The 22,339-nt window shown below is 41.7% G+C and overlaps 1 protein-coding gene across 11 annotated transcripts; it reads left to right on the top strand.

Moving 5' to 3' along the window:
* The first annotated feature begins 292 nt into the window (after positions 1-292).
* On the top strand, positions 293-22,333 carry LOC105458306 (kinesin-like protein unc-104). 11 transcript variants are annotated; one of them, XM_011703516.1, is made up of 30 exons: positions 293-724; positions 4,024-4,220; positions 4,323-4,405; positions 4,499-4,577; positions 4,884-5,229; positions 5,330-5,585; positions 5,684-5,686; positions 6,118-6,275; positions 6,391-6,530; positions 6,972-7,007; positions 7,790-7,924; positions 8,059-8,505; positions 8,603-8,808; positions 8,884-9,001; positions 9,559-9,710; positions 10,055-10,233; positions 10,898-11,035; positions 12,409-12,546; positions 12,637-12,755; positions 12,839-13,214; positions 13,294-13,384; positions 13,486-13,601; positions 13,680-14,223; positions 14,309-14,498; positions 14,952-15,199; positions 15,272-15,537; positions 16,112-16,352; positions 16,559-16,695; positions 16,771-16,872; positions 17,019-22,333. In XM_011703516.1, the coding sequence occupies exons 2-30, from the start codon at positions 4,121-4,123 to the stop codon at positions 17,119-17,121; spliced, it is 5,247 nt and encodes a 1,748-aa protein (XP_011701818.1). In that variant the 5' UTR covers positions 293-724; positions 4,024-4,120; the 3' UTR covers positions 17,122-22,333. The 11 variants fall into 11 exon arrangements, with proteins under 11 accessions (XP_011701818.1, XP_011701815.1, XP_011701816.1 ...); XM_011703513.1 differs by having other exon boundaries at positions 9,538-9,710; positions 12,842-13,214; XM_011703514.1 differs by having other exon boundaries at positions 9,538-9,710; positions 13,683-14,223.
* The last annotated feature ends 6 nt before the right edge of the window (positions 22,334-22,339 follow it).

The following is a 22,339-nucleotide window of genomic DNA, read 5'->3' as shown; positions in this document are numbered from 1 at the left end:
GTTTAATTATTCCTACTGATTGATTACGACAGAAATTTCAAGTCTCTCGATCGTCGCAAGGAAAGTATCTATCTTGTAGAAGGAAGTATCGATAGCCGCGTTCGGTTCGATATCGAAGGAGTAGGAAAGTAGCCACTACCCTACTAAACTTAAGCATCCCTACCCCAAGCGCGCGCGACTTCGCGTTCCCGACGACGACGACGACGACGACGACGACGGCGCCGACGACGGACGAGGCAGCACGCAGGCGCTCGCGGCGGAACGTCGTCAACACTCGCCACGACTCGGAGGGTGGTGTTGCAACGGGGGTGGCGAAGCCGAACGTCCGCTCGGCGGACGGTAGACAGCAGGCAGTGCACAGGGTGGCTCGTAACTCGTATATATGCGTGCGCGCGGGTGTATACATCACGCGCTATAATGTCCGCCTACGTGGCCGCCGAGGTTCTCGCGGGTCGCGGATCGTCCAGCGGATGGCCGACGTAGTGACGTAGAGTGAAGTGGAGAACGCTGTCGTATACGCGCGCGTGGAAACGCCGTTCGCGAGTGCCGTCTGCGAAGTCTCTCCTTTTACGTTTCTCGCGCCGCTCGCACGTCATTTTTTTCTTCTTCGCGCGAAAAGGAAATTAAGGATCCCTCCCGGATCGCGCGACCGAGACATCCTCTCGGTTGTTTCTCGGCCCTCCCCTGCGCGGCGCTCTCCTTCCGTTCGCCGCTCGGAGAAGAGGTAAGCCCCGACGTCCGTATACGACGTCGTATCCTCCGAGCGTGGAGACGATCGATCGTAAAAATCCACATATACACACCGTGTGCCCGCCGTTCCCTCGCCTCTCACGCCCCTTCCGGACCTTCCTCCGGCGAACTACACTCGGATACGCCGTCGTATCGATCACGCCGCTGCCGCGATGGATGTTTTGCACGTCGATTACGGGGACGGCCTCGTAGAAGGGACGCTTCTTCCGGAAATCTGACGACTCTGATCGTCCCTTCGACTCTCTTTCTCTCTCTCTTGAACAGCTCTCGCACCGTGACCTTTTGCGTCCCTCCTCCGCGTGTTTTACCGAACACCCTCGAGAAATGGCAGACTCTGCCAGATGCTAGAACTCGAAGCTCCTTCGGTTCTTATACTTAATGTTGTCTGCAATGCTCAGCGAGCATTTTTGATTACACATCTTATCCATATTCATTTCACAGTAGAATTTCCATAAACGTATGATGAAATATTGCACAATATTATTAATAATTAATGAAATTAAAAATTATTATCATTGAATAGCACTACTTTTTATTTTACACGTCATCTTATTATTTACACCGTTCAAAATTTTATTAGACAATTATGTTTACTTTTAATCAGCGTTTTAAAACAATTTTAATAGCGTCAATCACCAGTGATCATTACGTCAGTCAACCTGTTAACTATGTATTTATAAAATAACTACGCTAATGTTAACTCGAGAGAAATGCGTTTTGCGATATGTATTTAACAAATTATCAATATACTATTTTACGTCTTATATGTATATTACATTTTTCTTTTCTGCTAACAGCGACTAATCGGGAAATCTGTTTCAAAGGGAGTAATTTTTGTCTCTTATAATCTCATTACCTTCCTTAATTCTCCCGTTCTTTTATTTCAATTTAAGTCGAGATTAAAAACGCATGACTTCTCGAATAATAATGAATACTAATCATGAAACGTATTAATTCCCTTCTTTGTTAGAAGAAACAGGCGGGGGTAAGTTTAATTAGATGATCTCTCCCTGCAGTCGCGCAAGTGCTGCATATTGAGAAGCTCCTCCGTCCTCTCGTTAGCTCTCGGTCGGACCTGATTACGCATTCATGCGAATTTTCACGTAAGACGTCGCAACTCCCGATAACTCATTTACGCGCGTATAAGTTGCGCAGTTTCCGTGCCTTCAAGTTCAATCCTTTCGAACCTTCGAGCGTATTGACAACTCATTGTTATGGACTTGCGGAGATTTGAAATATGCTCCTTTAAATAATACACGAAATTAAAATGAAGTAATTTCAAATGAATAAATTTAAATAATGCGTTTGAAAAATGAAGTAATTTTAAATGAACAACTTTAAATAATACGTCGAAAAGTCAAATAAGTTTGAAATGAACAAATTTAAAAAATACATCAAAAAAGGAAATATTTTTTTTTCGCACTTTGGCAGTATTAATACATTCGTAACAGCACGTACATTAATATATTAATGCACATTCGTATAAAATTGATTAATACATTTATTCCAATTATCGTCCTATTACGCTTTCTCCGCTCAATGTTCTGATAGTAATACATCAATATTACTTCACGTATTCCTCATATCAGCGTATAATGACGTCAATATACGTTCGTAATATGTGACATCCATCATTTGCATTAACATTATTGATTCGAATATTTATAGAAAATTAAAATAAAAAGTGAGTTCTCGATCACGAGCCCGATTCTTCATACGTTAATCATTTTTTTTTTTCTAACATAACACGATATCGTGGGATTCGATCGGAAGAATATAATCGAATATACCTGAAAAACTGGTTTGTTTAGATTCCTTCCTTTTTTTTTCGTCAACAAGTTCGTCTATTCTCTTCAAATGCTCGCGTCGAGAGAGAATATCTCACGTCTTTCGCATTAATATGACTCCTCCGGTTTCTTACAAATATAGATCGGTCACGGTACTAATTAATCATTCTCCCGTATCCGATAATCCACGTATTTCTGGACGGATCAATGGCCCGCACTATCCTCCGACGACGATTGTAAATATATAAGTTATCACATTCGGCCGATTATTGTACGGAATTGTTTGGAAGGGCTCCACCCGATTGTGGATAAAAAAAACTACCGTGTTTAAACGATACCAAACGACACATTTGTATAAATTCAAATCGTATACATTATTTAAATTTAAATTTAATAAAAGAATGAATGAATAGATCTCATTATTCTTAAAAAAGTCTGATATAAAGCGTCTTACCTGATTTCAGTAGTTCAGATCAACGGTTAACGATCCCTGCGTGTAAAAAATGCTTTGTACATGAAAAAAAAGTACTGCGCGTTTTTATTTTAATAAAAGCACACGTGTATCTTTATTTGACCCTCAAGAATGAGTTTGATGTAAAGTGACTTACAGTAGTTTTGATTTCAGTAGTTTATGTCAACGATAAACGATCCCAGCGCGTAAAAAGTATTCCGCGCATGAAAAAAATATACCGTGCATTATAAATTCAATAACAGCAGTGTATCTTATTTAATCCTTAAGAGCAAGTCTGATGTAAAGTGATCTGTCTCAGTGGTTTATATCAATGATTAACGGTCCCTACGTGAAAAATATACGTGCATTTTAAATTTAATAAATAAAAGTACATTTTGATATGCTCTTTAATGAATATTTAATGTAAAGTGGTCTATCTCTAATTTCAGTAGTTTAGGTCAACGATTAACGATCCCTACATGAAGAATATTCCGCGCAAAAAATATATCGTACATCTTAAATTAATTAAAGTACACCGTGAATTTTACATAATCTCTAAGAATGGGTCTGATATAAAGTAATCTATTTGACTTCAGTGGTTCATATCAATGATTAACGATCCCTACGTAAAAAATGTACCGTGCATTTTAAATTTAACAAAAGTACACATAAATTTGATATGCTGTTTAAGAATGAATATCTAATGTAAAGTGATCTATCTAGTTTCAGTAGTTTAGGTCAACGATTAACGATCTCCGCATGAAAAATATATTCCGCGCGCGAATATATCGCGCAAACTGCGCGCTACGTTTTTTTCGCTCTTTTCTTATTCATCTTCATGAAAAAGCGTTATATCGGAATAATATATTAATAACTGAGATATATTCTTAGATATGAAGACTACAGTTTTGCAGCGATTTTTTTTTTCACCGCGTACTCGCAGCAAACGACGTTGAACGACGTAAAACTGATTAATTCGATAGCGGTACAATTGATTTAATTCATTTGACGGGACTCTTATTTTTTTCATTGCAGAGAGACGAACGAGAGAGAAAGTTATCGCCAGCACCGCCGCCGGCTTGATCCGACGTTGAGTTGAAAAGAAGAGGAAATAAAAAAAACACAGGAAAAAATGTCGTCGGTTAAGGTGGCGGTGAGGGTACGGCCCTTCAACTATCGTGAGATCAGTCGCCAGGCACAATGTATCATAGAAATGACGGGGAGTACTACTTGTGAGTGCCTACTTCTAACACGCAGAGCTCAAGTCGAGCGACTTGTGAAATAATTATTCGTTTATCGCTCGTACATCTGACCGTTACTTTCTTCTGTTACAGCCATAGTGAATCCGAAAGCTACACCAGGAAGCAAAGAAGCGACCAAGAGCTTCAATTATGACTATTCCTACTTTTCTATGGACGTAAGTATACCCTTTATATATATATATATAGGAGCTGTTAACACGACAATTGATGTTTAATTGATGATTAATTTTTTCTCCCAATTATTGCAGCCAAATGATGAGAATTACTCGACGCAGCTCATGGTTTACAAGGATATCGGTGAAGAAATGTTGGAACACGCTTTCGAAGGTAGATATTAATTAACAGATGGATAAAAGAGGCGGTCTTCTTTAACAATTTGTTAAAAAATAATTTTAAAAAATAACTGAGCGAAAAGTGTGTTTTAGCTCATATGACTGAATCAATAATTATTATAAGAAATGTAATTGTAAACAGTCATATGTTATTAACTTTAATTTTCTCTCTCTATCTCTCTCTCTCTCTCTCTCTCATTTTAGATAAATTTATAAAAATAATTATCTTTCAAAACAAAATGTGATTAGTTTGTATTGATTTTATTGTAAATATGATCTAATTCTTCATTTCGTTATGCAGGCTATAACGTTTGCATTTTTGCATACGGTCAAACTGGCGCCGGTAAATCTTACACCATGATGGGCAAGCAGGAGGAGGGGCAGGAGGGAATAATACCACAGATTTGCAAGGATCTGTTTAGGAAAATCAGCTATACGTCTAACGAGCGACTCAAGTACTCGGTAGAAGTGAGCTATATGGAAATCTATTGCGAGAGGGTGCGCGATTTGTTAAATCCGAAAAATAGGGGAAATCTTCGGGTAAGGGAACACCCACTCTACGGACCCTACGTCGAAGACCTCTCCAAGCTGGCCGTGCTGTCGTACGAGGACATTCACGATCTCATAGACGAGGGTAACAAGGCGAGGTTCGTCTACGTTCAGTGACTTGAAAATTATGCAAAAATCGTTTTTTTTTTATAGCATACGTTAGACGATAACACATACTATTGGAAATATACATTCTAGGACTGTCGCAGCGACCAACATGAACGAAACATCTAGCAGATCGCACGCGGTTTTCACGATATTCTTCACACAACAGCAGCAGGACAGTGCCACCGGTTTGATGACGGAGAAAGTTAGCAAAATATCGCTGGTCGATCTGGCCGGATCCGAGAGGGCCGATTCGACGGGTGCGAAAGGGACGCGATTGAAAGAGGGAGCCAACATTAACAAGAGCTTGACGACTCTCGGGAAGGTTATCAGTGCCCTGGCCGAAATTGTAAGTATTACTTTGCTTATATCCGGGCGTTGTATTAAATATATAAAGTATTATATTCACGTCGTTATTTTACTTTGTTTGCTGCTTTGGATTGTCAGGCGGTAAGTTCATTGTAATTAATATTATAATTTAAATAATAATTAAAGATTGTAATATATTTCACGTTGAATTAATGTATTGGTTGCGTTTTATATTAAATTTTAAACCGCATGTCAATTTTCGTTTATTGTTCCGTACGCTCTGGTGGAAGCGGTTTCTGCAACATCTACCAATAGGCGCGTTGTTCTGTATTGTTCTTTTTTGTTTCTTCCTACCGCCAAATTGTTTTGTTAGTCTTACGGCTTACGCAGAGAGTCGTTGTGATAAGACGTGAATAAAGTGCATTCGCAGTGAATTGAGTTGCATCGTTTTATATTCGATAGAAATAACGTTTACATACGCACGTGACATAGAAAAAGCCGAAGTATTTCTCGAGACAATGTTTAATTGCGTAATATGTAATGGTTTTCTGCAAATTTTCGTTTCTCCGTAGGCGACGAAAAAGAAGAAGAAAGCCGATTTTATACCATACAGAGACTCCGTTTTAACATGGTTGTTGCGGGAGAATTTGGGCGGAAACTCGAAAACTGCTATGATCGCGGCGGTGAGTCCTGCCGACATCAATTACGACGAGACGCTTTCAACTTTACGGTAAGATTTATTATTCGCTATATATTTTCTAAAGAACTGCCTTCCGCAGTTAATTAATTAATTATTAAGTTGCTTAGGCCTGAAAGGGCTAAAAGGCTTAACGTTTTATTCACAGATACGCGGACCGAGCGAAACAGATCGTCTGCAAAGCCGTGGTCAACGAGGACGCGAATGCCAGGCTTATCAGAGAACTCAAGGAAGAGATACAGAAGCTGCGGGAACTTCTGAAGCAGGAGGGCATCGACGTACAAGAAGGTAAATTAAAGACGTCGGTTTTTAGAAAATCATTAGAAATCGTTACGTAAAATCGGATTAGAGGACTTTTTATTAGAAAGCACGTACGGACGAAGACAGACTGCATATAGATATGTAAGATTGAATAACAATTAAATATAAATCTTGAAATAAAAGTCGTCTAATTAAAGTTCACTAATGAACAGAAATATGCAGAATGTTTAACTGCTATCCGTCACAGATATCATATAATTCACTTTTCTATTCTGCCAATTATCGACTAATATAATAGCAATATAGTGTTATAGATTATATAATAGAAATTAATTCAGAGAGAATCACAACGCACGCGTCACAAACGTGAATTCTTGGCTGCTATAAACTAACTGCAATTGCACAGCGCGCGACAGGCAATCCATTCACATAGTATTCTTCTCTTTGTTTCCCTTGCGCTCGACGTAGGGCCAGATGGCAAAGTTACATACGAAAAGAAAGATAGTAAGTAAAAAAAAAAAATGCTAGCATTGCAAGCAAAGAATACAGCCAAGACAGGCATCTCTTGCGCCTCTTTCGTAGACATTTTATTGTGTTTGTTTCGTTTATGCGCTCTTATTTCATCGCTACAAGCGCATAATACTTGTCAGTGGTATATATATTATGTCGATCTCTTTTAAAAATTTTTTTTTTGGTACTGTTTGCTTCGCGACTTTCCTTTCCATCATTTACTGTATGTATTTGTCCTTGTTAATGCCTATATATCGATTGCGCTCCCCTCTTCTCTCATGTCTCGTACAATTAGCAACTTCTCTGACGAATCTCGAAGATTTAAGTAAATCTAAATTTAATCTAATTTAACTGATTATGCTTCCGTTTATAAAAGCAAGAATGTATTTCGGAAATGAAATGTATACGTTTATGGAAGAGAGAGAAAATGTGACAATGAAGATGCCATCCATCCAAGTCGGATTCATAATCGAAAGTGCATATGATAGATACCAAACAGCAATTAGATCATGCTTACATTACCCATTAGAGCATGCCGGTGCTCTGTAAAAAAAAAAATGTATCAGTCTACTAGTTACACTCCTATGTTTTTAGAATGAGTATGTAGCAACAATACAAACTCTTACAGCTTCTGGAATACTTTACTTCATCTACGCCACCGCTTTAATTATGGCTTTTGATGTTTATACGACTCACGATACCGACTCTGACGCGCAGGCTTGCTAACTTTAAACGTTACGACCGATTCTCGACTCCTGACGATCCTCATTTTGCAGGGGACGAAATTATCAGAACGAACAAGCGAAACGAGGAGGACAGGGAGACTCGACCGAGGATTTCCTCTCACACCACATCCACCATTGCCGAAGAGGCGGTCGAGCAATTGCAAGCGTCCGAGAAATTAATCGCAGGTACGTTGTAACCGCCGAATTGTTCTGATGTAGCCCTTGCTATTCCTAGCCTTCATTGATAATCAATAAATAGGCAGGTAACGCAGAAATTAACAAGCAGCCACGTTCTTTATTGTATTCTATTTCCGTTTCAGAATTGAATGAAACTTGGGAGGAGAAGCTGAAGCGAACCGAATCGATTCGCCTGCAACGCGAGGCGGTGTTCGCCGAAATGGGAGTCGCCGTGAAAGAGGACGGCGTCACGGTGGGCGTCTTCTCCCCCAAGAAGACGCCGCACTTGGTGAATCTGAACGAGGACCCCCTCATGTCGGAGTGTCTGATCTACTACATCAAGGACGGATTCACGCGCATCGGTAGCGCCGAGGCGGTCGTGCCTCAGGACATCCAGCTGTGCGGCCCGCACATACTTAAGGAGCACTGCGTTTTCGAGAATCACGAGGGTATTATAACTCTCATACCGAAGAACGGAGCGTTGATCTACGTCAACGGTCGCGAGGTGACCGAGCCACTCATCCTGACGACTGGCTCGCGCGTCATCCTGGGAAAGAGCCACGTTTTCCGATTTAATCATCCAGACCAAGGTACGCTGTATTCGGATTTATTTTTTATGTTAATGCATTATAGATATTTACTGGAATGTATGAATAAAACATGATACCCTTTGTCCTTAATTCGCAGTACGCGAACGGATAGCGAACGGATCCCCGACAGAAACTCCCGGCAATAACGAGCCGTTAGCGGACTGGAATTTCGCGCAGGTGGAGCTGTTAGAAAAACAGGGTATCGATCTAAAGGCTGAAATGGACAAGCGACTGCTCGTACTGGAGGAACAGTTCCGTAAAGAGAAGGAGGAAGCCGATCAGCTGTTTGAAGAGCAACGAAAGGTACGTGTAATGCACGAATCATGCACAACATCGTGTCTTTTTAATTCGTCGTTTAATTATCGTTTCTGCGAATAGAGCTACGAAGCGCGGATAGACGCGCTACAGAGGCAGGTGGAGGAGCAAAGTATGACAATGTCTATGTACAGCAGTTACACGCCGGAAGACTTCAATAACATCGAGGAGGATATCTTCGGTGAGTGTGGAAAAACGTATCGCTTCCGAGTGTACCAATATATTTTGATGCAGCTATGCCCGATCGACTGGCGTCGTCCTTATTTTATCTTTCACGTAACTCCCCAGATTTACAAGTATCTTTCACATCATCGAGAGTTTATTGCATGACCTACCTGTCTTGTCGATAAGATATAGCACATTCAAAATATACTTAACACTTTGATTTCCAAGCTGATTTCGGCACTGAGAGCTTAATAAATCTAATATATTATATAATGATATATTAATAATTATTTTAATACTTTAGTGTTTTTGAATGTCTTAAAATAATTTACATTACTCCTTTAATGCTTAAATACTTACAATTAATAGTAAAATCATTCTTAATCGGATCAATATAACTATAACTCACAAATGACTGACAAAACCCCTTGTGAATTTTATGCCTCACTCAAATATGACATGGCAGTCAAAGTGTTAACGAAGTAATCGGTATTATCTCATCAAACGCTTGGCTTCTCTGACTGTTTTGCCTGGTAATGGCTTGCATTTCAGTCAACCCATTGTTTGACGCAGAGAGCAACTGGACCGAGAGAGAGTTTCAACTGGCCGCTTGGGCCTTCCGCAAATGGAAATATCATCAATTCACGAGTTTACGGGACGATCTTTGGGGCAACGCGATATTCCTTAAAGAGGCTAATGCTATATCCGTTGAACTAAAAAAGAAGGTACAGTCGCGGAAAGTACGACGGAAAGTTCTTGGCACGGCTTTCTTTCACTTTGATGCGTTCATTATTTCTGCACCATGTTCCCGTATACTTTCGAATATAAACTTGAATTTTTATGTGAATAATTTATTTTTATATGAATAACGACATGAATTACTTTTATCCTTCGATAAATCGCGCATATAATTTTTCGAGCATAAAAGTAATTTGCAAAATTAATATCGCACAAAGAGAATTTACAAAAAAAAAATGATATCTATAATATTAAACATATTAAAAATACCAAGGAAAAACTTATTCACGTTTTGTATAACGGGTTTCGTCTCATTGATTTCCTTATCTAGGTTCAATTCCAATTTACCTTGCTCACGGACACCCTTTACTCGCCCCTACCTTCGGATCTCTTGCCCGTTATGGACGAAGAAGAGGAGGACGAGAGACCGTTCCCGCGCACGATCGTCGCCGTTGAAGTTCAAGATATGAAAAATGGTGCTACGCATTACTGGACCTTGGACAAGCTAAGGTTCGCTTCATTGCTCCATTTTACATTTCACTACGGCGTTTGTTTAATTAGCAGAGCATTCGTGCTGGTACCAGATGAAACACGTATTTCTGCCGCTAAGAAGTAATTTTTAAGTTAATCATGAATTTGCCGAAGAAATTGGCAATATTCTGTGGAGTAATTTGGTAACTAAATTACAATGGCATTACAAATATCATCTCAAATTTATACATCCATTTTTACATGAAGCATGTTTTTCACAACTATAATACTTCAATTTCTCATCATTATAATTGAAACAAGACCTTTTTTCATGCAGCGCTCGACAATTTCTTTTCTGTTTCGTTACCGTCGCACGAATGCACTTCTCACGCGCTCAATGAAAACTATGAATATCGTACCCGTATTTATCGCGAAAGTAATACAAAGGCAAAGAAAACAATACATTTTTGCAACAATATGGTCGCGAGACGACCAAAAATTCTTCTGCGCGCGCCACGCATCGCAAGATGCTCAAGGTCATATACGAGTTGAGTTTTGAGCCGCGGGTTTTTTTTTTTTTTTTTTCCGTTAATCGAGCGCGAAATCGCAGCTTGTGTACTATCAGTAAAACACGATCCGCATTCGACCGAAGGGATCGCACGGTCCACTCACGCGAAGTAATGACATATATGACTAATTGTAGACAGCGCTTGGAGCTGATGCGACACGTGTACAACGAGGACTCGAGCCCCAGCACTCCGGAGGCCAAAGAGGATATTTTCCAATGCCTTACGGTCTACTCTAATCCGAAGTTCTCGCTCGCAAATCTTTTGCCTTCGAGGTTGGTGCTCGAACGCGCGAGGCTCTCCTCTTTATCCGCCATGTGATACGCTTTAAACGCCCTCGGCCCCCTCTCTGTCGCTGGCGCAAAAGTCCCGTTTTTTCCATTCCGCCGTGCGTTTTGTCGTTTTTTGCTCTTGTCTTGTCTTGAGAGGCTTTCCTCGGTATGGCAATAACGCGCCCCCGGCGCGGATTGTACAAGCGAAACGAGCTTTGCACTCTGAGCTCGCGAAACTTTACCGGTTGAATCTGCATGGTTTCCTTTGATTGACTAGCGCGACTCGAATCGGAATGAATAGCGAATTGACATGACATGAGCGAGCTCTCCGCTCGCCGAATGTCACGCAGCACCGCTTCCGCGGCTGTGAACATCTCTATTGCTGTTTGACTGTGAAGAAAAGCGTCGCATTCTGTGCACGTCTGTCTCTATCTCTCTCAACACCGACACATCTTCTAATTATCTCCTGAGCTCGTGTCCTCACTATCTCGCTTTCCAACTTTTGTCATGCACGTAACATCTAATCAGTTTCGATAAAAAAAGCGATGAAGAGAAAAAAAGAAATAATAAACACGTAAAGCGGAGATTCGAATTTTCGGATTTTATAACAAATATGTGCATATTTCAATATTTTTTATAAATTATTATATTACGCTTGCTTATGAATATTACACCGTGTGACAAAAATAATTTTTTTTTCACACACGAAAAAATTGATGTGTGAAAGTACAGTCAACAGTATAAAAAATGTTCTGTTCTATGAGATTAAATTATTTACATTTTTTTATGCAGATAATTTGAAAAAAAAAAAAAGATAAATTGAAACGGTTTTCGACTAAAAATGCATTTTTCACCATTCTTCTCTTTTCCAATCATTTTAATTTTATTATTGTGCGACGAATTTTACATAGAAATAAACTTTTCAGATAATCACAAAATTTCATCCCGCACTGTGACCTTCTCTAAATTTCAAACGTGGATAAAAATTGCAAATAACTTGATTTTATGGACTGTATTTCATGCTAGATTTTATTTTTCGATTTTTTTTGTGTGTGAAAAAACGCGTGCTGTCGCACGGTATTATAAAACATTTGCCTTTATTATAGAAACAAAACTTTTTAATGGAAAAAGTTGCTTGAACTCGCAATCGTGCAAATATTATGTATAATTTGATGTAACAATGTTCTGATAAAATAGACATGTAAAAGGCCAAGAGGCAAAGAGGATGAATACCAGATACTCAAAGGAATCTGGTCCGAAGAAACTTTGGATGAGTTGAACACACTTTGACGATTTAATACACGAGTTACGATCGCATTCGCATAACTTTTTGCTATTGGAAATAGTAATAAATGAGAGTTTCGTCTGCTTTCCAGGCAAAGGCTGGAGCTGATGCGCGAGATGTATCACAATGAGGCCGAGCTCTCACCGACGTCTCCGGACTTCAATATCGAATCCATCACGGGAGGCGATCCATTTTACGACCGATTTCCGTGGTTCCGCATGGTCGGCAGGTAAAACCACGAACGCAACACCTCGGGGTTCTTTCTTCTTTCTACGCTTTCAATTATTATGCTAATCTGATGTTGCGTCAAACTTTTCAGAGCTTTCGTGTACCTCAGCAATCTCATGTATCCGGTGCCGCTGATCCACAAAGTGGCCATCGTGAACGAAAAGGGCGACGTCAAGGGTTACCTGCGAGTGGCCGTGCAGGCCGTAGTTGGTACGTGATCCGTGGCCATCCGTGCCGTCTGCATTACACGTCTGTCGGGCATGTAAGATGTACATAACGAACCCTTCTTCCAGAAGAGGAAAACAGCGAATACTCAAGTGGCGTTAGACAATCAGCTCGAATCTCCTTCGAGGACGACCTGTTCGGCGGGCACAAGCATAACAAACGCAGCTCCCTGCTGGCTCAGACTCTAGAGAAGAATCGGCAGATCATGCTGCACGAGGAGCGCGTGGTCGAGGGCCACAACGAGATCAATCAGAAGGACATGAAGGACGAGGACGACATAGGAGACGCCGACAGCGGCAGGGGCGACAGCTCGGTCTCGAGCGACATGAAGGAGGAAGAGCTGCCGGATCACTTGCAACCCGGCGCGGAATTCACCTTCAGGGTAACGGTCCTACAAGCCATGGGCATTTCCACGGAGTACGCTGACATTTTCTGTCAGTTCAAGTAAGTGCAAGCGTGTCTGTATCTGCCTCGGCTTGTTTTGACGCGTAACGTGTGACCTGTAACGTGATTTCTCTCGCAGCTTCCTACATCGACACGACGAAGCTTTCTCGACGGAGCCGGTGAAGAACACGGGCAAGGGTAATCCACCCGGATTTTATCACGTACAGAACGTAAGTTGAAAGCCACGTAGAGTCTCGTGAAAATTTCGTCAAGCTGGTTCAACATTATTAGTTGGAGCCTGCTAATCAATAATATCTTTCGATTGATGCAGATTACGGTCACGGTTACAAAATCCTTCTTGGAATATCTGAAGACTCAACCTGTCGTCTTCGAAGTGTTCGGTCATTATCAGCAACATCCGTTGCACAAGGACGCGAAGCTGGAATAGTGAGTGTCAATCGTAAACGCTCGTTCGTTTAGATTTTGTTTAAGAGAATTTCGTAATCACATTTGTATTCACATCAGCAGCGTGCGACAGCCACCGAAGAGGATGCTACCGCCATCCATACCGATCAGCCAGCCGGTGCGCTCGCCGAAATTCGGGAGTGTCCTGCCGTCTCCCAGCACGTCGCACGTGCACGCCAAGTACGACGTGCTGGTGTGGTTCGAGATCTGCGAGCTGGCGCCGAACGGCGAGTACGTGCCGTCGGTGGTGGACCACAGCGACGATCTGCCGTGTCGCGGGCTGTTCCTGCTCCACCAGGGGATACAGCGACGTATACGAATCACCATTGTGCACGAGCCGGCCTCCGAGTTGAGGTGGAAGGACGTGCGCGAGCTCGTGGTCGGCCGCATACGGAACACCCCGGAGCCCGAGGAGGAGGACAACGACTCGTCTGTCCTCTCGCTGGGCCTGTTCCCGGGCGAGTACCTCGAGATCCCCGGCGACGATCGGACCATGTTCAGATTCGAGGCGGCCTGGGACAGCTCCCTGCACAACTCGGCTCTGCTCAATCGCGTCACGTCTTACGGCGAGCAAATCTTCATGACCATCTCCGCGTATCTCGAGGTACGTATTGGACATTTGAATGACTTGCGGGGAACATTTCGGGGGGTTTTACTTCTCCTCACGTGTATTATTTATCGGTTTTTAGCTGGAGAATTGTGGGAGACCGGCGATTATCACGAAAGATCTGAGCATGATCATCTACGGGAGGGACGCGAGAGTCGGGCCGCGCTCGCTTAAGCATCTATTTAGTGGCAGCTACCGCAACCAGGAAGCGAATCGACTCAGCGGCGTCTACGAGCTGGTGTTACGCCGTTCTTCGGAAGCAGGTAGCCCAGGTTTGTTATGTCTAACCATAGCGTAGTCCCGTGTTCTACTTAACATCACATTCAGATGGAATAAAGTCTCAAATTTCTAATTGTATTTATTCCCTCTGTGACATACTTATGTCTTTTACCTACATGTACTTAAAAGATGTATCTCAAATATATTTCAGATATATCTTTTTGGTAACTCTTCAAATTTCGAAACAATCAATATCGTTCTTAATTTGAAAAAAAAAGGAAAGAGAATAATGTTTAAATATAATTGAATTACTTTCAAGTAGTATTAATTATTCTGACTCTAAAATATATTGATCTTAAGAAGACACAATTGATACCACTACACTATCTCTCAATATAACAAACTTCTTAAATTATTTTGTAAAACTGTAATTGTTTCATATTTACTTACACTTCTGGCTTTCTCCTCTTTCTCGATGTCCATCCCTTTTCCCTCCCTATTTATAGGAGTTCAACGACGTCAGCGTCGCGTCTTGGACACGAGCTCCACGTACGTCCGGGGCGAGGAGAACCTGCACGGATGGAGGCCGCGCGGTGACAGTCTCATATTTGACCATCAGTGGGAGCTCGAGAAGTTGACGAGGCTGGAGGAAGTGGAGAGAGTGCGGCACACGCTGTTGCTGCGGGAGAAGCTCGGCATTGATAAAGTACCGTTCTGCAATAAACCTCTGCACGATTTCACGAAGAGCGAAAAAGTAACTAAATGCACCTCACGTACATTAAATGCGACGTAGAATTGTGTGTAATACATTCCAAATCTGGTACAGGACGTGTGCAATATGGTGGCGAAGGCCACGAACGAGCCGCACGCCAGCCCGGTGAAGCTGAATCGTTCGACGAGTAGTAAAGACGTATACGAACCCTGGGAGATGACCGAGAGGGAGCGCGAATTGTCGACCAAGTACATTAAACTCATCCAAGGGAGAATCCCGAGTAAGGAGCCGATACTGCTCTCCGATGTTTCGCCCGAAGACACCATAACCGATTTATCCGCGTCTATGATGTCGTCGGTCATATCGTCCTCATCTCAAGAGTCAGTATACGCGAGAGATAGCGATTTCTTGGAGCAGGTAACCCTCCCCGCATGCCCCTGAGTACTCTTGCTAATAGCGGTTGTCTATGCTTTTGCTTCGTCATATTATTACATCCATCTCTAAAACCAAGCAATGCGATATCCGAAAAATCTCGGATATTCGTTGCCGAATATTCTCGATATTCGCGTAAATAAAATTTTGCTACAGTTCGATTTACATGCTAAATGAGACGTGGACGAAGACACCGAGTGCTTTGAAGCGATTTGAAAAATTAAAACGACGTTTGATCCCATTTTTACATTCATTGCCGTGTAAAACGACAGTTCGATTCACGCATCTTTCCCGCTTGGCTCGACACAGATTATCGCGCTTTCTCAAATCGATTCAGCTTTCGCGAAGCATCCGCTTTCGCATTCGTTCATTTCAACGTGTGGCATTCGAGACTCGAGTGTCTCGACGCTGCCGAGACAACCGCCAGCACGACTGGCTCGTGATCGGGGTTATGCTGGAGTGTTACTTGCAGGCTGCTGGTATAGTAGTATGGAGCAGGTCGTCTAAGTCGTGCCTCCTTAGGTTGAGCTCGCCGGAGAGGGCTAGACTGCAAGAGCTCCAGGAGAGCATATTGGCGAGCGAGTCGGCTAATCAGACCTGCACCGTCGCGCCGCCGCCGCTCGGATCGTCCTCGCCGTCGAAGGAGAATCTGGTGTTGTACGTGCCGGAGGTAGAGGAGATACGCATTAGTCCGGTCATCGCGCGGAAGGGCTATCTGAACGTTCTCGAGCACAAGACCAACGGCTGGAAGAAACGCTGGGTGGTATGTGTTGCTCACCGTTAAATTTACGTTGCTCATTTAAAAGGAGAGAGAAGCTGCGTTTAAATATAATCGAATTATTTTCAAATTATATTATGATAATATTGATTACGCTCTGACTCTCTAAAATTATCAAATTTTAATATAAAAAAGATAGAAGAATAAGATAAAATTTTCAATGCCCACGTGTTTCTTTTTTATCACCTCAGGCTGTCCGCCGACCATACGTTCTCATTTTCCGAGAGGAGAAAGATCCCGTCGAGAGGGCATTAATTAATTTGGCTACAGCTCAAGTCGAATACTCCGAGGATCAGCTGGCCATGGTGAAAGTGCCGAATACTTTCAGGTAAATTGTCCGCAAGTAAAAAAGTAAATAGATGCGCGATTGTACGGCGTTGTACTGAAATGTCTGTCTGTGCAGTGTCGTCACCAAGCACAGAGGATACTTGCTGCAGACTTTAGGCGACAAGGAAGTCTACGATTGGCTGTATGCGATTAATCCTCTCCTAGCTGGTCAAATTAGGTGTGTATAATAGCATGAATCTATTCCACTCCGTTTACCTTAATACGAATCACTAAGACTCTAACACGATTGCGTTATTATTTGATGTACGGCGATTATACGAACGATAGGTAGTAGAATTGCCTAATGCGATATTGCTGTCGTAGGTCGAAGCTTGCCCGCAAAGGTCCGCCTGCTCCGAATTTAAGCAACGGCGCGCCGATTGGCATAGTACCGCAACTGGAGCAGCAGAGCAATCAGACCAAGTGAGTGGTCGACACTATGGCCGGGGTAACGAGTGCAATAGCGAAGGCGTCGGAGAGAATGCTGTGTTGGTCACACTCGGCCTTAGAGTCCCAAGACTTCTGCAACTTTCGATTCCCGCTGGTCTTTGACTGACCGGGCGGGGGAGGGGGTCGAAGCTGTCCCTTGAGACTATCCACGATCGGCGGCATATTAATATCGACGTTTTACTTTACACAGCGTCCCCTTAGCACGTTGTAGGGCAGTCAGAGTGGGAGAAAAAAAAAGAGAGAAGAAAAGAGGAAGATGGTGCTCGTCTTTCGAAGAAGTTACAAATGCGCGTACAAATGCATTCGGTTGCACTGTGCTGGAGGAAAAAAAAAATGTTCCGTTTTCGAGTCTCTCCGTACATTTCGAACTCGCGTTCGAAGTGCTCCCCACGTCGATGAGACGAACGTCGCGCGCGCGAATGTTTTCGTTGAAATTTTTTTTCTTATTTCCGTAAAACGCGTTTAATATCGACGTAACTACTAATCGCGATATCCCTAACGTAACGCGACGTGTGAGGAAGATAGAAAGAAATGCATTTATGCCTAATAAACATATATTCCTAAGACGATCACTGAAAGTCGGGACAGGGAATACACGTTATAGATATATCTGTAGAAGAGGAAGTATGCGAGACAAAGTGAGAAAGAGAGGGAGAGAAAGAGAACAATATAAAAAGAGAGAAAGAGAGAGAGAAAACGAAATAAACGAGAGACGAGAAGATATTAATAATTTCATACGCAAGCTTAACGATCGCTTAGTACGCGAAAAATTATTACGACGGAGAAAAAAAAAGAGAGCATTAACATTTTGTAAGATGATTCAGGCAAATCGTTGAGATCCGTTTAAGATAGTACTCTATCTAAGCATTTTAGCATCGCGACGATCGTTTTTAAAAAGAGTAGAGACGACTTTCTATAAGGATTACACTTCCACTTTTTTGTTCACTGATCGTTTTTTCCTTTACTCGATCAAGCAGATTAGACACGTACACCGACCGTGCAATGACTCTCCGATTTCCGTGTGAAAAGGTCGTATACGCTGCTGTACACGCAATCGATCGGCCGTCGCTCGATGAAGATTTTACCTTCTTAATTCGAGATTCGAATAATTTTACTTGCAACGCGCGTACTGTAAGATAGGATAACATTGCTCCAAAGCAACGACGCTAACTTTGCATCGGAATGAAAAAAAAAAAAGATTCGACTACCATTTAAGGTGTAAAAGTGAGAGGCAACGAAAGTAGGAGAGAGGAAGAGAATCACCGCTTCTTGAAGCATGAAACTCGTAGAACACTTCCTTTTGACGTAGCTCGAAATGTTTTTTTTTTCGCACCCTACATCACGCCGTTATCCTCGATATAGAGTAATTTTATCCTGTCTTGAGATATCTGCAAATTTCCTGTGCATATTTTTGAGTACCTGGCAGCTACCGTTTTAAACTATACAAATGGATTAAAGGGATTTAAAAGCAAAAAACAAAAGTCCTTAAGAACAGATCGAGCGTACGAACAATAACTAAGCATTTGTAACTCTCTGTTTCTAAGAATCTTTGTCTAATCGTAAGATTAATGTAGAAATCTTGCAACGATAATAACAATTTTGTATGAAACTTTGTTACAATTCCAATGCGAAATTATGAAATGTTATGTAATTGTATTCCTCTTTTTCTTCAATCGTTATGCGCGTTATGTATATATAAAATGTAGAAATACTTGATTCATTTTAATGCTAAATCAATATAAATTTGCAGCATGTAATCGTCATTAATGAAAGAAATGAGCTCGATTCGACCGTGCTCGAAATTAACAGATAAAGAAAGAAGCGTGAATTTTAAGACGAGCTACGCGAATCGTAACGAAATCTTGAATTGTTATTGCGTCGTTGCGAGAGTTTCACACGAAGAAAATTATTGTTCCGATAAGCGGAGAAATAATATTTTACTGCGAGAACTTCTTCGAAACACGAATAAATGCGCGTAGTCGGCAAGCAAGCGGCGCGTTCGGACGACGTGAGAAATTTTTCCATTTGTAATCGACCGAGACCCACGATTGATACGAAAAGCTGGGACGAAGCTTGGGATTTTCGCACTTCGTACCTCGCAGCGTGCGAAATAGATAAAAAAAAATTACGCTAATCTATGGGTATAGACGCCACACTCTGACACATCGTGTTTTTATGTCTACTTAGAGTTTAAGCAGTGCTCCTCGAAGACGTTCGCCACGCAATACGGCACGCACATCCTCGGACGTATTCGCGACGAATGCGCGTCGACGAACGTACCTTAACGGCTTCGTCTGACGAGGAAATATTCAATTTGGATCATCTATTTCTTAATAAATGCTTGTTCGCTCTTATATAGTTTTGGAATGAATAAAATTGAAATTATATAAGGCGACAAAATTTTATTTAAAAAAAATTAAGTCAGTTATAACATAGAATTACAAAGAGTTGGTGCAGAAAAGATTCATTCGTTCGATCTAATTTTCTTCTGAAGCGGAACGATCTCTGTTTCCCCAATTTCTTTTCTCTTCGGAGAATCTAAAGACGATAGATAAGTGGCTAGTTCAAACTGAAAAAGATTGATGGAGGAGAGCCAACGCGAAAGGAAATTCACGCGAAGGAAAAACCTAGCGTGTCGCAAAAACGATGATGATACAACACAAAGTAATGAAAATACATTGGATTCGAATATCTATCTGACTTACGATATTTTATCTTTCAATATTTCTGCCCTTTAAAAGGAAAAGAAGTCAGTCCTTTAAATTCAATGATCCAAAATTGAATAGTTTCCTCATAGACGATTGCGTTGTTCCGAGGCTTTTACTAACTTCTCTTACGTGTAACAGACTTCGGATAACAGGTGCGGCATTATAAATACATGTGTCTACCGTGCACCTCACATGGAGAGAACTCTCAACATCCTCGATATATCGATATGACATCTTAACTCACGATACGCGCGACTGCGGTGTCCAAGTTCGAGATGTAGATCAAAGGAGGGCTCGTTCTCTTGATATGTATTACGTATATAATAGCATTTCATGACGATCGACATGTAGTACCGAGACATTTTCACGCACAGCAGAAGCCCGATTTGTTTCGCTCCATCCCCAATCCGAGTCGAGTGCATTCCCTGTTGCTCAGACAGTCAAATCTGTCGAAACAGAACTTTGTAAAGTGCTATCAATTCTCTCGGTAGAAGCGGAGAGGCAACAGAATCTGCCAGCAGAATATGACGGTAGATTGACTGCAGAAACTGAGCAGAATTTTTTGTAATCACTTAAATGATATATTCGATTTAAATTTATTGTTATGAAAGACTGCTCGGTTTTTTTTTTGCTGGCTGTCTGCTATTGAATCACGTCGGTAGATTCTGTTGGCGCAGGTTTCGAGTTTAATGCGGATGCAATTGATGCCGCATTATTCTCCCGAATCTGCTGATAAGCTGCTAGCATACCGCTAACATTTTGTTCACTAGGCAGATTTTGCGAAGTGTTACAAATTTTGTCAGCAGAAAATATAATAGAATTTGGTAACGGATTAACTGCAAAAATTGAGTAGAATCTGCTATTCATAAATCACTTAATATATTTCATTTTAATCGCTACGAAATGGCAGATTCTACTCATTCCCTGCTGGCAATCTGATATCAGATTACGTAGGCTCTGCTGATAGATCGCAGGAAGCAGAATTCAGACGCAATTGATCCCACAATCTGCCTGCAGAATCTGCTGGCAAGCTGTGTTAGCATGCTGTTAATATTTTGCTTACCGAGTAAACCACCCAATTGTACAATCGAAGGTATACGTGTACACACATTTTGTAATTATATATCTGGGCTCTATATCGCTTCTCCACATTCCGCGAATGCTTGGGAGCGCGCGTCAGTATTAAGTTCTACGTATACTCTTCTCATCGCCCAAGTATTACGGACACTACTGTACTCCTCAGTTCCTTTCGGCAAGAAAAGGAACCTCATCCGAGCTCCTTTCGCAGCGTACGAACGGGTTTTTTTTTACGTTATCCTTCCAATCGAAATGGTCTATCGATTTCGTGTACCTTGACGTCTCTCGAGGAACAAGATTCCGAATCAAGATTCTCCGGAAGGAGGGGGGGGGTGGTCTCCGACGTGGACGTCGATATCGGAATTTGGACGGAAGACGAATCGTAAATCCTGGCTCGCTTGATATTCTAGTCGCTGAGGCGCGCTTCGCGCGCTCGATCCCGAGGCCGATTACGTCTTTTCCTTTTTTTTTTCTCTTCTTTCTTCGATCGCCCCACACGATTCTCGATCGCGGCTTTCACACGAGTGTAAACGCCCCGCCACCGATTATCCGTTTTCGCTTGCTGACTGTTGTAATATCTGATAGTTTTATTTTGTTAACGACACACCACCATATGATGTATCGAGAAATAAAAAAAAATGCATAAATATATAAGTTGAACTTTAGGCTCTCTATCGACTGTGCCGAGGAGCAAAGTGGTATACACGACGAGAGAGAGAAGATGGTGCGAGAGAGGATGACAAGAAAGGGGGGGAGGGGAAGAAAAAAGAAATCGCGTATATTACGAGGAATTTACATCGCATTTAAGTCGTTGGAGAGATTAATAATCATTGTTATTATTAGTAGACGAAATATAGGAGAGAAGAGAACGGACACGGCGAGAATGAGAGCGTGCATGAGAGGTTGAAAGTTTAAGGGAAAGAGAGGAAGAGAAAACGAAAGAGAGAGAGAGAAAGAAAGAGAACTTCCGAGTGGAAATGCATGAAAGAGGGAAAGTATGTGTGAGAGAGAAAGCACGCGCGAGAGAGAACACGTTCGCTTATATACATATACATAATACAAAATATAAATTATATAAATATATAAATAAATTTAATAAGCGTTACTTTAATAAGCATTCCTTTGTGAAACATTGTGGATCATCGCGAGGCGACACGATGGCAGGAAGGCTAATGGCGATGCGATCTGTACCAAGTTATATAAGTTCGTGTGTTTGTTTGTAAGGTAACTGGACATCCGTTACGAAGCGTTTTCGTTTTTGACCGTTTGCTATCGGAAACGTGCATCGATGCTGTAACTAGTATTTATTATAAATATTATATTATGGTTACTCGAATATTTCGCTAGGCTCACTGTAAGTGGTAACGTGTAATAAATCGGTCAATAAAAAGCTTATATGCTTAATATAAG

Source organism: Wasmannia auropunctata, unplaced genomic scaffold (genome assembly GCF_000956235.1).
Source record: "Wasmannia auropunctata unplaced genomic scaffold, wasmannia.A_1.0 LD334548.1, whole genome shotgun sequence".
In the NCBI taxonomy this organism is placed as follows: Eukaryota; Metazoa; Arthropoda; class Insecta; order Hymenoptera; family Formicidae; genus Wasmannia; species Wasmannia auropunctata.
This window is presented reverse-complemented; position numbering and strand designations above follow the sequence as displayed.